This window comes from Punica granatum, chromosome 8 (assembly GCF_007655135.1).
Source record: "Punica granatum isolate Tunisia-2019 chromosome 8, ASM765513v2, whole genome shotgun sequence".
Classification (NCBI taxonomy): Eukaryota; Viridiplantae; Streptophyta; class Magnoliopsida; order Myrtales; family Lythraceae; genus Punica; species Punica granatum.
In genome coordinates this window covers 1706507-1719030 of record NC_045134.1, presented here as the reverse complement: position 1 = coordinate 1719030, position 12524 = coordinate 1706507, and the positions used below count along the sequence as shown (strand labels likewise).

General features: G+C 36.1%; 2 protein-coding genes across 2 annotated transcripts; both read left to right on the top strand.

Annotated features, from left to right (window-relative positions):
- Nucleotides 1-775: 775 nt before the first annotated feature.
- LOC116186985 (60S ribosomal protein L35-like) lies at nucleotides 776-2409 on the top strand. Its single transcript, XM_031515549.1, has 4 exons — nucleotides 776-890; nucleotides 1005-1140; nucleotides 1410-1566; nucleotides 2119-2409. The coding sequence occupies exons 1-4, from the start codon at nucleotides 887-889 to the stop codon at nucleotides 2191-2193; spliced, it is 372 nt and encodes a 123-aa protein (XP_031371409.1). The 5' UTR covers nucleotides 776-886; the 3' UTR covers nucleotides 2194-2409.
- An 8322-nt stretch (nucleotides 2410-10731) lies between these two features.
- On the top strand, nucleotides 10732-12516 carry LOC116187753 (exocyst complex component EXO70H1-like). Its single transcript, XM_031516679.1, has one exon. It carries the CDS (start codon nucleotides 10732-10734, stop codon nucleotides 12514-12516), a length of 1785 nt encoding a protein of 594 aa, XP_031372539.1.
- Nucleotides 12517-12524: the final 8 nt, after the last annotated feature.

Here is a 12524-nt window from a genome sequence, read left to right as displayed (position 1 = left end):
GGGCCAGGACCTGAAATTAATGTATTCAATCCTTATCTCTGACATATTTATAGCTCGTATGACAAAATGCACTAATTTAAATTAATGTATTCAATCCTTATCTACATTTCAAGTAAACCGCAATTAACTAATTTAAATTACATGTAGGCTGACCATTGTCAACCTCTAGCTTCGTATGGTGGATTGCTCATTGCAAGTGTAACTACGTTGATAAAAACTACCGGAGACTTGGGGATATATTATGACTAGCTATTAAATCAAAAACGATAATTTTTTGGCCACTTGTTTCAAGCAAACATAACTGGACCCTGGTCAACCTCTAAGCTAACGCCTTGACATTGGATCCCAACTTGTAAGCGTAATTATGTTGGTGAAAGCTACCGAGACAGTCGGTGATTCTATCTCGTCACATAATGTAAGGAAAAAAATAATTATAATGCAGTAAACTCATAAATGAGACGTTAATTTACTATGTGGACAATTATCATAATTGTTGCTAATCGTAACAATCCTATTACTTTTTCCTCGCCACATCAATTTTTAAATAAGATTATTTAAGAGTTTCTCGATTTCCGGAGATGTGATTGGCCACAGATTCAAACCCGATAATTTTTTTCTCCAAAAAAAAAAGGAAAAAAAAGAAAAGAAAAAAAAGGTTCATCCATAGAGTTACAAATATCTAGTAGTATGCATACCATAGAGCCCACGATTCTAAGCTTTTTGGGCCTTATACAATATTCAGCCCACATACACCAGACCTACTGCAGGCCCACTAAGCTCGAGATCGGCCCTTACATATATAATACTCCCCTACTAGGGTTTTATTTCGTCCGGACGAAGGAAGTTAGCGAGGGAGCCGCCATTTTCGAGCAGCTGAGCAGCAGCGATGGGTGAGTGAGAAGACAACTCGTTCTCCGTCCTCTTTTCCTGCGGTTTCTGTGTCTATTCTTCATACTCTGATTTCTGCTTCTGACTTGTTTGTTGTGGAATTGGGAACCTGGCAGCGAGGATCAAGGTTCATGAGCTGAGGCAGAAGTCGAAGGCCGATCTGTTGAGCCAGTTGAAGGACCTCAAGGCGGAGCTCGCCCTCCTCCGCGTCGCCAAGGTCACCGGCGGCGCTCCTAACAAGCTCTCCAAAATGTACGTTCATGTTTACATATATATATATATATATATATATATCAATATATTGCTTCCAGTTCATGCTGAGAGATTTCGAATTAGTAGCCGTAGATTGGTTTCAGAATAGCTCCGGAGAGCCTTTGATTGCCGGAAGTTAAGGTTTCAGCTTCAAATGTGTTCAGTTTGTTACGTCTCTTTGATGCTTGCTTGGACTGAATTTGGGAAATTAAGGATGGTGGCATTGAGTTGGAATTTGCTTAGGAAGTCTTTGTGTTTTGTACGCGCAGTAAGGTGGTGAGGTTGTCGATCGCCCAGGTGTTGACTGTGATCTCGCAGAAGCAGAAGGCTGCATTGAGGGAAGCTTACAAGAATAAGAAGTTCTTGCCGCTCGACCTGCGTCCCAAGAAGACCCGGGCCATCCGAAGAAGGCTCACCAAGCACCAGGTGATGCTTTGCTTCGACCGTATCTTCAGTTGTGATTGTCTACGATCATTTTTGCTTGATGGGAAACTTGTGCCACTTTATTGATTCTTCATCACCAGATTGGGTAAACAAATATAAGATTTAGAACCCGGCACCATTGGATGTCCAAAGTTTCAGCCGCTACTTAGGGTTGGTAGCACTATGTTTCGATTGGTTTAGCATTTATAATAGTTTAAGATGGCTTCTTTTCTTGAACCGGCCGTCTAAGTTCCATTGTGATACCATTACCCAGCTGCCTTTCAGATAGTTTGTGGCTATGTAGAAGTTGATACCAGATGACTCCATCTTTTGGAAGGGGGGAAGGTTCTATTTTATCTGTTTGCTCGAAACATAGATCCATGGATTATTGTGGACTGACAGTTAGCATTATCGTGTATCATTGTTTCCCTTTGCTGCAACTGGTTGGTCGTTAGACTCGTTACTGAGAAAATGCTAACTCCTTGTGTTACACATAGAATATGTTCTGAGGTGATGCTCTTTTCTTACTAATATGGGGTTTCTTCCTGCTCACAGGCCTCGATGAAGACGGAGAAGGAGAAGAAGAAGGAGATGTACTTCCCCATGAGGAAATATGCTATCAAGGTGTAGGTTTTGATTGTTTAGAGTAAGCCAATTTTGTGACTAATTTCATATTTCAGTGGTGGTTCCTCTATGTTTTGACTCTTCTAATTTCAGTTTCATGGATCTAATACTATTGTTTCTTCAAACACGTTACTATCTCCTCAAACGAAGTTGTTACTCGGGTTGATCATACTGAGGTTTTTGAAAACATGACTATTAATGAGGAACTCAGGAATACCTTCATATGGGGCTTGACTATGTCACCGCTCTTGATTGGTCTGAATACACTTGCCTGCCGACCATATTAGAATGTTGTATCAGATGTTCTTGTAAGATCAAAAGTCAAGTTAATATTCGTTGAAGAGCAAACTTCTAAATTGATCTTCTGTTGATGCTTCCCATTTCCTAAAATCGATTATAACACGGTTAGACTGGTTTATGCAGTAAAAGTGTGTGATCTGATGTCAGAAGTAATCACGAAATTTTGTTACATCTCTTTAAAACTAAATTTGCAAATTACTTATAAAAAAAAATACAGTCATCGACTCCTTGCATCGACCTAGGTTTATGTGATTCGATATAATCTTAGGATTGTGACTTAGTAAAGGCGTAAAAGCATTATTGTCTTTTATATTAGGTTATATTTGATGCACAGAAATCGAATGAATTAGTCATCATCTTCTCTATTTGTTGTTGTTTTTTTTTTTCTCTTTTTGTGTTGAGAATACTATTTCGTTAGGATGGTATTTTCTTCTCTAACTTGATTAGAGGATATATTTCCTTAAAAGAAAAATAAGCAACGGTCATTTTATTATTTAAGTAAGATATATTTTCTTTGAGGTTCATATATTTAAAATATGCATAAAAACTTAAATTTTATTCTTTTTAATTATATTCATTCACATTTTTTTAAGTTAAGCAAAAACAAATTATTTTTTTCTTTTAATAAGATTATATTACACATTATCGAACTTGTTCCATTCCATTACATCGGATTAAACATAACCTCTAAAAGTTATATTCTTGAGGCTGTTTTGTTATGTTTCAATCTTCAATTGCTGCCGCAGCATTGCGTGTGCTGGGCTGACTTCACCCTCCCTTATCTTCGTAATAAAACTCTAATCGAGACGAGTACCCGAAAAGGGAGTAAGAGGCAAATTAAGCTCCCAGTGATTGGTCGAGCATGATTTTCCTTCATTATCAATTTTATTTCCCGAAAAATCGAAAACTCTAATTAAATTAAGAATAAAGAATATGATTTAACAACAACCGAAGATTTCAGTGTACAAATTCTGATTTAAATTCGAAATTCACCGAAAATATTTGTTGACGATGGTTAAAATCGATGCTCGAATGACAACAGCGACGTAAGAAAGAAGTGTGTGCGGGCTTTTGCGGACAAGACCGACATGCTTTTCTTGGGTAAGTCTTCATAGAAACTTCCATTCCACCCGCCAAACAGGCAACGCCTTCCCCACAAGATTCATTCCCTCGTTATCATTTACTTCACTTCATGATAAGTCGTCAAAACTGAATACGTCAGTCTTTCGGATACTAAGGTCACCCAAAATACACACACACGTATGAATAGTGTGTATATGGGAAAAAAAAAGAGATCATGGCAGTGACTTACTCAACTTCTTTCTAATGCATTTAGTTTCCACGTCTCCTCACACACCTACAAGGCTACAAACTCACAAGTCTTTAGGTCGGTCGTTCATCATTAATTTACTTGAAGATCCTTTTCATGTTTCGGCTAGGCTTTTCCAGCAGACTTTTAAGTTCGGTTTACTTAGAAACTAATAGAACTACTGACTTCTATCCAAGACTTTTATGGCGACTACATATATACATACATATAGCACTAAAATTGAAGATAATGGGTGTCTCTCTCTGACTCCCACCCTATCTGTTAGCGTGGTAACTCGAGATGATTGATGATTTGGGAGATGAAGTCATGACCAAATTCGAAGTCGGAGAAGACAGACTTCGGCAGCGGTCAATGAAGAACACTAACTTACAGCGATTACGCGCAATGCGCCTTTCAGGAAAACTACTCGCCCCCCCCCCCCCCCCGCGAAAGTTCTTAGAGGATTAAGACAGTTTATTTCTGTATACATCAAAGCCTTATGAGATATTCGATTAGTAAATCCGAACGACTCCTTAATTCTCTCGCTCGGTTTTTTGAAATTGTTCTGAATGAATTCTACCATAATTTTGCCATCAAGAGTCTCCATATATATATATATATATATATATTTGTGTACGTTCAGTGGGTACTAGACAAGGGGTTTCTAATTAATAATTTTTCAGTATGAACCTAGTATCTAGAAGTCCAATTAGGTCCCGACTAACCCCAGTCCTAGACAAAGAGTTTCTTATTAATTTTCTTTTATTATAAGACATGTCTTTTTATATTGAACATGTATATCTCAAGAATAAACCTTCTTATTCGTTGCTACATTTTCGGACCTTTGAGGGAAAATAACTGCCACCATGTGCCTTGAGACTGCGGTGTAGAGCTGTTCGTGTCCCGTGACTGTGGTCGCGGGGAGCCACAGCTGCCAGACTAAAGTAAGTAGGGGCGGATCTATACATTACTAGTCATTTTATCCGCGCATTGTGCAGAAGTGTTATTGATGATAGAAATTTTTATAATTATTATACATAGTCTTTAAAAAATATTGATTAATTTATAATTGTAGAATTAACTCTTTGATAACTGTTAAAATAATAATGAACAAAAAAATGTTAAAGTCATTGTGTTAGATTTGTTCTATTAAATTCTTTATTTATATAAAAAAACTATATTATTGACTTAAAAGTATTATTTATATATTTTATAAATAAGATTAATAATGTATTATTTAAATTAATTAATTAATTAATTAATATCTTTTAATTTTTTAAAAAACTTCTTAATTTTCAATATCGAAATTGTAGAAAATATTTGCATTTATATCCTTAATACAGTAATAAGTTACTCATAGAACTTAAATGTTTCAATTTTTAGTAAATTTAATAAAAAGCGATATTAAATGTATTCCATTCATTTAATCAAATTTTAAATAAATAAATATTTTTAGCATCATTTTTAATTTCTAAGTATATTTAATATTGTAATAGCTTTTTAATATTCCAAACCTCCTTACAATTTCAATTATGTAAGTAATTGCCTTTGTGAAAACTTTTAGAAAATTATTTCCTCATCCTTTTTAAACTGAAAAACCTATTACACTTTTAAGAATATAATTAAGCATTGTTAGAATTGAAAATTGAAAAAGAAAATAATTTTAGTGAATCGAATTTCAAAAGATATATTTAGTACTAAATTGTACGAACTCTTAGATCAATTCAATTTATGATTGTTTTATATTTTTTAAGTGTATTTAATATTGGTATAGGAATTTCTCAAAGTTCATAAATATTCTAATAAATATAATTTTACTTGTTAAATCGAGAATTAGTAAATGAAAATAATTTTAGTAAATTGAATTGATTAATTATATTATCCCTATTAATTAATTAATTAATTAATTTGTGCATTAAGTATTAATTAATTCATTAAAGATGGTAGAGAAAATCGGTGAAATTTTGGTAATTAGAGAGCTGAGGGCTTGAAATATGACACCACCCTGTTAATCTTGAAATGACATATGGCGTAGTCTCGTTAAATCTGCCTTTTCATTTCGCTATTATATATTATACATAGACTGTTTAGCCCCAATAAATTTTGAAAAATATTACTATGGTGTCTATATTTGCAAATGTTTTCTCGCTTTAATTCAATTGCTATTTTAAAAAGTTTCAACAGTCAGAAGACTTAGAACATAAATATAAATTGAACTCCACTACAAAAAAAATGAACTCACTTTCTTTTTTATTCTCTGTTATATATGAAAAGAAGTTTAAAAAAACTATTCAAAAAACAAAAGGTTCTAAAAAATCTCCATATATAAGCCCAATGAATTTATAATCTAATTTCTCAACACTGACGACAACACAAAAATAATTCATATGAAATTGGATCCTCTTTTGGTCTCCTGATATACCTCGCTACAGTCATCGCGGTTGTTCTAATACTGTAACCGATGTATAACATCGGTGACATATCTATATATAATATATAATTGCTGGAGCATTCACTGTCGTGTGACATTTATCAAAAAATTCAAAATGGGGGCTTCTCATGCACCGACTCTTCGTATGCTTAATATTTGTGCAACTTCCACTAAAATTATTATTATTGTTATTGTTATCATCAGCAAATGTTTACATCGCTTTCACCGAATAGGATAATTGTTGAGGACAAAATAATAATAATTATTATTATTAGACCTTATTATATTTTTTCATAACTTTCACTAAAATCTATATATAATACATAATTGTCGGGGCATTCACCAATGTCTGTCATTTGTTCGAAAATTCAAAATGGGGTATTCTCATTTACCGACTCATCATATGCCTAATGTTTGCATAACATCCACTAAAATGATTATTATTTATATTATTCTTAATAATATTACTATCATCATCATCAAATGTTTACATAGCTTTCACAAATGAAATAATTGTCGTGGACAAAAATTATTATTATTATTATTATTATTATTATTATTATTATTATTATTATTATTATTATGCTTTATTAAACTTTTTCGTAATTTTCACCAAATCTATATAATATATAATTGCTAGGGTATTCACCATTCTGTGCAATTTGTCCAAAAATTCAAAATATGGGGCTTTTCATTGGCTCACTCTTCATATGCCTAATGTTTGCATAAATTTCACTAAAATGTTTATTATTTGTATTATTATTCATCATCATCATCATCAAATGTTTACAAATGTTTACATAGTTTTCAGAAAATGGGATAATTGCTAAAAATTATTATTATTATTATTATTATTATTACTACTGCTATGCTTTATTAAATTTTTTCACAATTTTCACCAAACGGGATAATTCCTGGGGACAAAATTAATTATTTTAAAATTTTTAAGTTTTAAAAACTCTCATTAAAAAGATGAGCGAAAAGTTGTGTCTAGACCAACAAAATGGAACTTATTATGTAATAATTTGAAAATTATAATTTCAAGTATCACAAGATATTGTAATGACTAGATTTAGATTTGGTATTTATGAAGCAAAGGAGGATTCGCTATTTTGTCTCCAATTCATCAATTAAATGAGTCATTTTGAAGATTAATATCTTTGAAGATATCGGTAGATTGTCTTAGGAAAAATTCATAAAATATTTGTCAACAAAATTAACACTTGATTTTTTTCCTTTTAAGTAGGCGATAATATGTAGTGATTTCCTCACTGATAAAAATCATGCATAACACGCTGGTAACCGGCTAGTTATAAAAAAAGTTCTATTTAGGGAACTTATTTAGGTATGACTTTAGGGAACTTATCTAGGTTTCAGATAATGAGTGATATGTATGCATGTCTGACGAAGGATCAATACAATAAGTTATACCAATAAGTTGAGCCCCAATTTCCTACTTGACAAGTTAAGCAATTGCATGCTAACTTCCTCACAAATTATAAAACTATTCTTTAATTCAAGTTCTTTTCTTTCTTTCTTTTTGTTTGTCTTTTTATTTAGAATTTGCATATATATAAAAGATCTGCTTGTTGTTTACGCTCATTTTCTGATTTTACTCGAAACACATGTATACCTTTTTCTTCGGGCATTGCCCAAACTTTCCAATTTCAATGGTTCCGGTTCCATTCCACGGGATCTTCCAAGATATAACATATATAGTTGGATCCCCAGGGCAAGGCAAATGATTTTCACGTGCGAAGTGTTTGCATTGTTTGCGTTATATGATAATAGATTCTTGAGTCATTTATTAATGAAGTGAATCGTGCTCTGATAATTTCAAATAAAAATGTATTAGTGACCCTTTTTAAACCGCATATCTAGCATTTCTAAATTCTAACAAGATGCGGAAGAATATATATTATTGTCAAGCCGATAAATGGTGACGAAATTATGATTTGCATTGATAATTATACGACTGAAAAGGTTTCGATGATATAGCCTACCTTACTATATTTTCGTGATACGCTCTGAGAGCCACTATCATATGAATATTGATCATTTTCCTCTCTATTTTGGTAGATTTTTTTTTGCACCATATTATTCGAGAATCTCAATAAATATTAACTAATTCAATTCTAATAGAATTGATCCGTTAAGAAATGAACTTTTCTCAGTTGTGAATTTTTTCTGTTCACGTGACTAGAATCCAAAACCATGCTTGAGAGAAACAACAAACGCCAAATCAAATGAATCACCTCAAGTTGATTATTTTATTTTCCTCATATTTATAGATAATTTTAGAAAAATTATATAGTTCAACTGATTTACAGATATAATTCTTCGACTAGGAATATCTCTCCTTCCAAGATGCTTCCCAGCCGAAAATATATATGGCGTGTGTGTGTGTGTGTGTAAGCCCTTGTTAAATGAAATTGCCCATATAAGTCGATGTTCTTATAAGTTTGTTTGACCGGTTAAATAACCGATCCATTATTATAATATATAACAAGAACATATCTGTATATGCATTAAATGTATATGTCACATATTCTTGGTCAAATTTCAGGAATTTAATACTTCTTAATTAGGATACAATTAATTGAAAACGACATTGTAAATTTTCCGTTGAATAAAACGATATTGTAAATTTTTCAAAACCTCAATAACTTATGCGTGATTGCCTAGTAGACTTTTGAGTATCAATAAATTAAATAATAATTCATTTAAAAAATGATAGTTTTTAAAAATTATTGCATCTCCAATCTTTAGCAAGTAATGACTCTTTTTTTTCGATTCATCCAAAAAAATGGGTTAATTACCTAAAAAATACGAACTTTATCAATTTTTTCAATTATAGCACTAACTTTTTTCTTTAACCTAAAAATGCACAACTATCGAATTGATATCAATTCTAGCACGATATCAACTTTTCCGTTAATTTAAACAGAAATTACTGACATGTATTGCCGATGCCCCGTAGCACGTGATGATAAGTTGAGTGGAACCCATAAAAATTTCTTAATAATTTTTTATGGAAAAAATAAAAAAATAAAAAAGGAAAATTATAAGGGACAAGAGGAGGGCGGTAGCTAGCAGTGGGGGGCTTCGATCATAACTACCACCCTTCCGATTGAGGTCGTCAGTGATCACAAAGTGTGCCGACAACCCCAATGGGTGGTGGCCAAGATCGAGGCCCCACCCGTCGAAATCGGGTGAATACCCAATTTTGAGTTCTCCTGATTTTGACGGGTAGGGTCATGATCCTGCCAACCCATCCTGTCCTCTCAATTAGGGTTGCCATCACCCTCTATGGTCACTGGCGACCCCAATCGGGGGTGGTGACTAGTATTGTGGCCCGAATCCCAGAATCAGGGGAACCCCAAATTGGGGATCTCCCGATTTTGGCGGGTGGGCCCTCGATGCTGGCCGATGACCACATCGGGTGCTAGCAACCCCAATCGAGTGGTGGCGGCCGGGATCGTGACCCCACTAACAGGCCACTGCCTTTCCTCTTTCCCACCCTCGATATTCCTTTTTTTTTTTGTTTTTTCCAATTTCTCTTATTTTTTGAAAACATTTTATTAAGAAATTTTTGTGGGTTCCACTCGACCGATCGACTTATGCCATGTGTCATTGTTAATACACGTCAGAAATTTCCATTCAAATTAACGAAAAAGTTGACGTTGTGTTAGAATTGATAATAATAATAGTTTGTGCATTTTAAATTTAAAAAAAAAAAGTTCGTGCTAAAATTAAAAAATAGATAAAGTTTACATATTTTTAAGGTAATTAAAAAAAGAAAAAAGACTTGGTTTTTGAAAAGACGCGTAACTTCATGGCATCTATATATATACCTCAACGACTTGTAATAAATCTATCTAATAATACGACGGATCAGAGTGCTTCTGAGAGGTACTTAACGTTGATTCGGTCATAACTATCCGAAAGAAGATTTTTCTTCTAAGATCATTCGTTTTTCATCGGCCAAGAAAAAATATATATATTCGTTTGATAATTGCCTCCCGATGATTTCCTCTTTGCTCTTCTTGGTCGTCCACCAACATGTCACTGTGATAGTCTTTTTGCCCACGTAACTTGCCAATTTCCAGTCACCACCGGAATCGTCCGAAGCTCAGTCAGTCAACCACTATTTCTTCAGTCCACCATTTCTCTCTCTCTCTCTCTCTCTCTCTTTTTTCCCCTTATAATAATGGAAAAAGTAAAAATAAAAATCCAAAACTAATTAAACTGACCACAAATTGATGTGCCAAGAAACTTTGCCTCCTCTATATATACCCTTCATTCCATAGCCAAACTCACAAGAAATCTGTTCGAATAGTTCGTAAACCAGTGAACAATTCTACGAATAAACATCACTTTTCATCTCACCATCTCTCGCCAAAGACTGTTTTTCCGTAGCATTTCTGCTTCCGAGAAAACATAGAAAGGCTTATCCGGCCTGCTTTCGAGATTCAAAACAGTTTTCGTGGAGGGAAAAACAGCAATGGCAAGGAAAGGGCTATCAAGTCTCTTCTCATCATCCTCCTCCTCCTCTTCCTCTCCTTCTTCACATTCTCTTCCAAGCCGACCTCAGACTCCTCGGAGTCCTTCCACACCCATAAGGCAGACCTTATCGGACTCGATGATCCGAGAAACCATAGAGAATGCTCAGTCCATCATCACCAAGTGGGGACCAGACTCGGCCCTGTTCCATGAGAACCGGGCGGAGTCCCTCGAGTTCCTCAAATCCGTGGACCGACTGCGTCACGCCATGAAGGCCTTGGCCGCGACAAACTCGGGCTCAGACCTCCTCGTGGTCGCTCAAAAGCTCATGCTAACTGCCATGAAGAGGCTCGAGAAGGATTTCTACCGGATCCTCTCAAGCAACACCAGCGGGCTCAACCCCGAGTCGATTTCGAGTCACTACTCGAGTGAGTCGAGCAGTTCGCTCGATGACCATAACCTCTCGGAAGAAGCAACGTTCGACCTTAAACTGATTGCTGATTGCATGACGAGTTCTGGGTATGGAAAAGAGTGTGCTGTGATTTATAAGTTGACCAGGAGATCAGTTATCGACGAGAATCTCTATCAGCTGGGGATCGAACACTTCCGGCCTTCTCACATCCACAAGATGGACCCAACAGCACTTGATCGCGTGATCAAGAACTGGTTGGGGTCTGTGAAGACTGCTGTGAGGGCCCTCTTCAGGGGAGAGAGGATACTCTGTGACCATGTCCTTTCTGCCTCTGACACAATCAGAGAGTCCTGCTTTAGTGAGATCACACGAGAGGCCGCAGTCAACTTGTTCCGACTTCCCGCATTGGTTGCCAAGAGGAAGCAACCGTCTGATCGAGTTCTCCAGCTATTAGAGCTCTATGATGCGCTCTGGGACGTATGGCCAGACATTGAAACTGTGTTCAGCTTTGAGTCAACCTCGGGAGTGAGATTCCAGGCGATCCAGTCCCTCGTCAAGCTGGGCGGGTCGGTTCATGGTATTATATCAGACTATGAATCTGCAATTCAGAAGGCCTCACCCAGGGCTCTGACTCCAGGTGGCGGAGTCCACCCAACGACCCAATCAGTGATGGATATCGTTGCCTCACTTACAGGCTACGCTGGAATCTTGTCAGAGATCCTGGGGGATCACTCAAAGCCTGGTGATTTCTTGCTGCCGGAGGAGGAGATGTCAGAGAATATTTCCGGGTCGATTGTGTCACGCTGTCTCGCACGGCTAATCCTAGTCCTTCTATGCAAGCTTGATAGGAAAGCGGAGCTCTACAGAGATGCAGCACTCTCATACCTGTTCCTGGCGAACAACTTGGACTATATCACTCAGAAGGTGGGGAGCACCGACCTCAAGTACCTCCTTGGGGATGAGTGGATCTCCCAGCACGAGAAGAAGGTCCACCAGTTCATGTCGAGCTATGAGGCCTTTGCCTGGGGCCCAGTCTTTCTCTCCCTGCCAGAGACCTGTGGCTCAGGCTCAGGCACGGGCTCAATGTCCACTGACACGGTGAAGGAGTGGTTTGGGAAATTTAATGCAGCGTTTGAGAATGCCTATGTGAGGCAGGTGTCATGGGTTGTGCCTGATGGAAAGTTGAGGAACCAAATAAAGGTTTCCATTGCAAACAAGATTGTCCATGCCTATCGGGAATTCTATGAGATGGGATTGAAGTTGTTTGGGGAAGCCAAGAGGTACTCAAATACAGTAATCAGGTTCAGTCCAGATGATATCGAGAATTACCTGTCAGATTTGTTCCGTGGAGAATCTGATTCTTGGGTTTTCTGAGAGTCCTC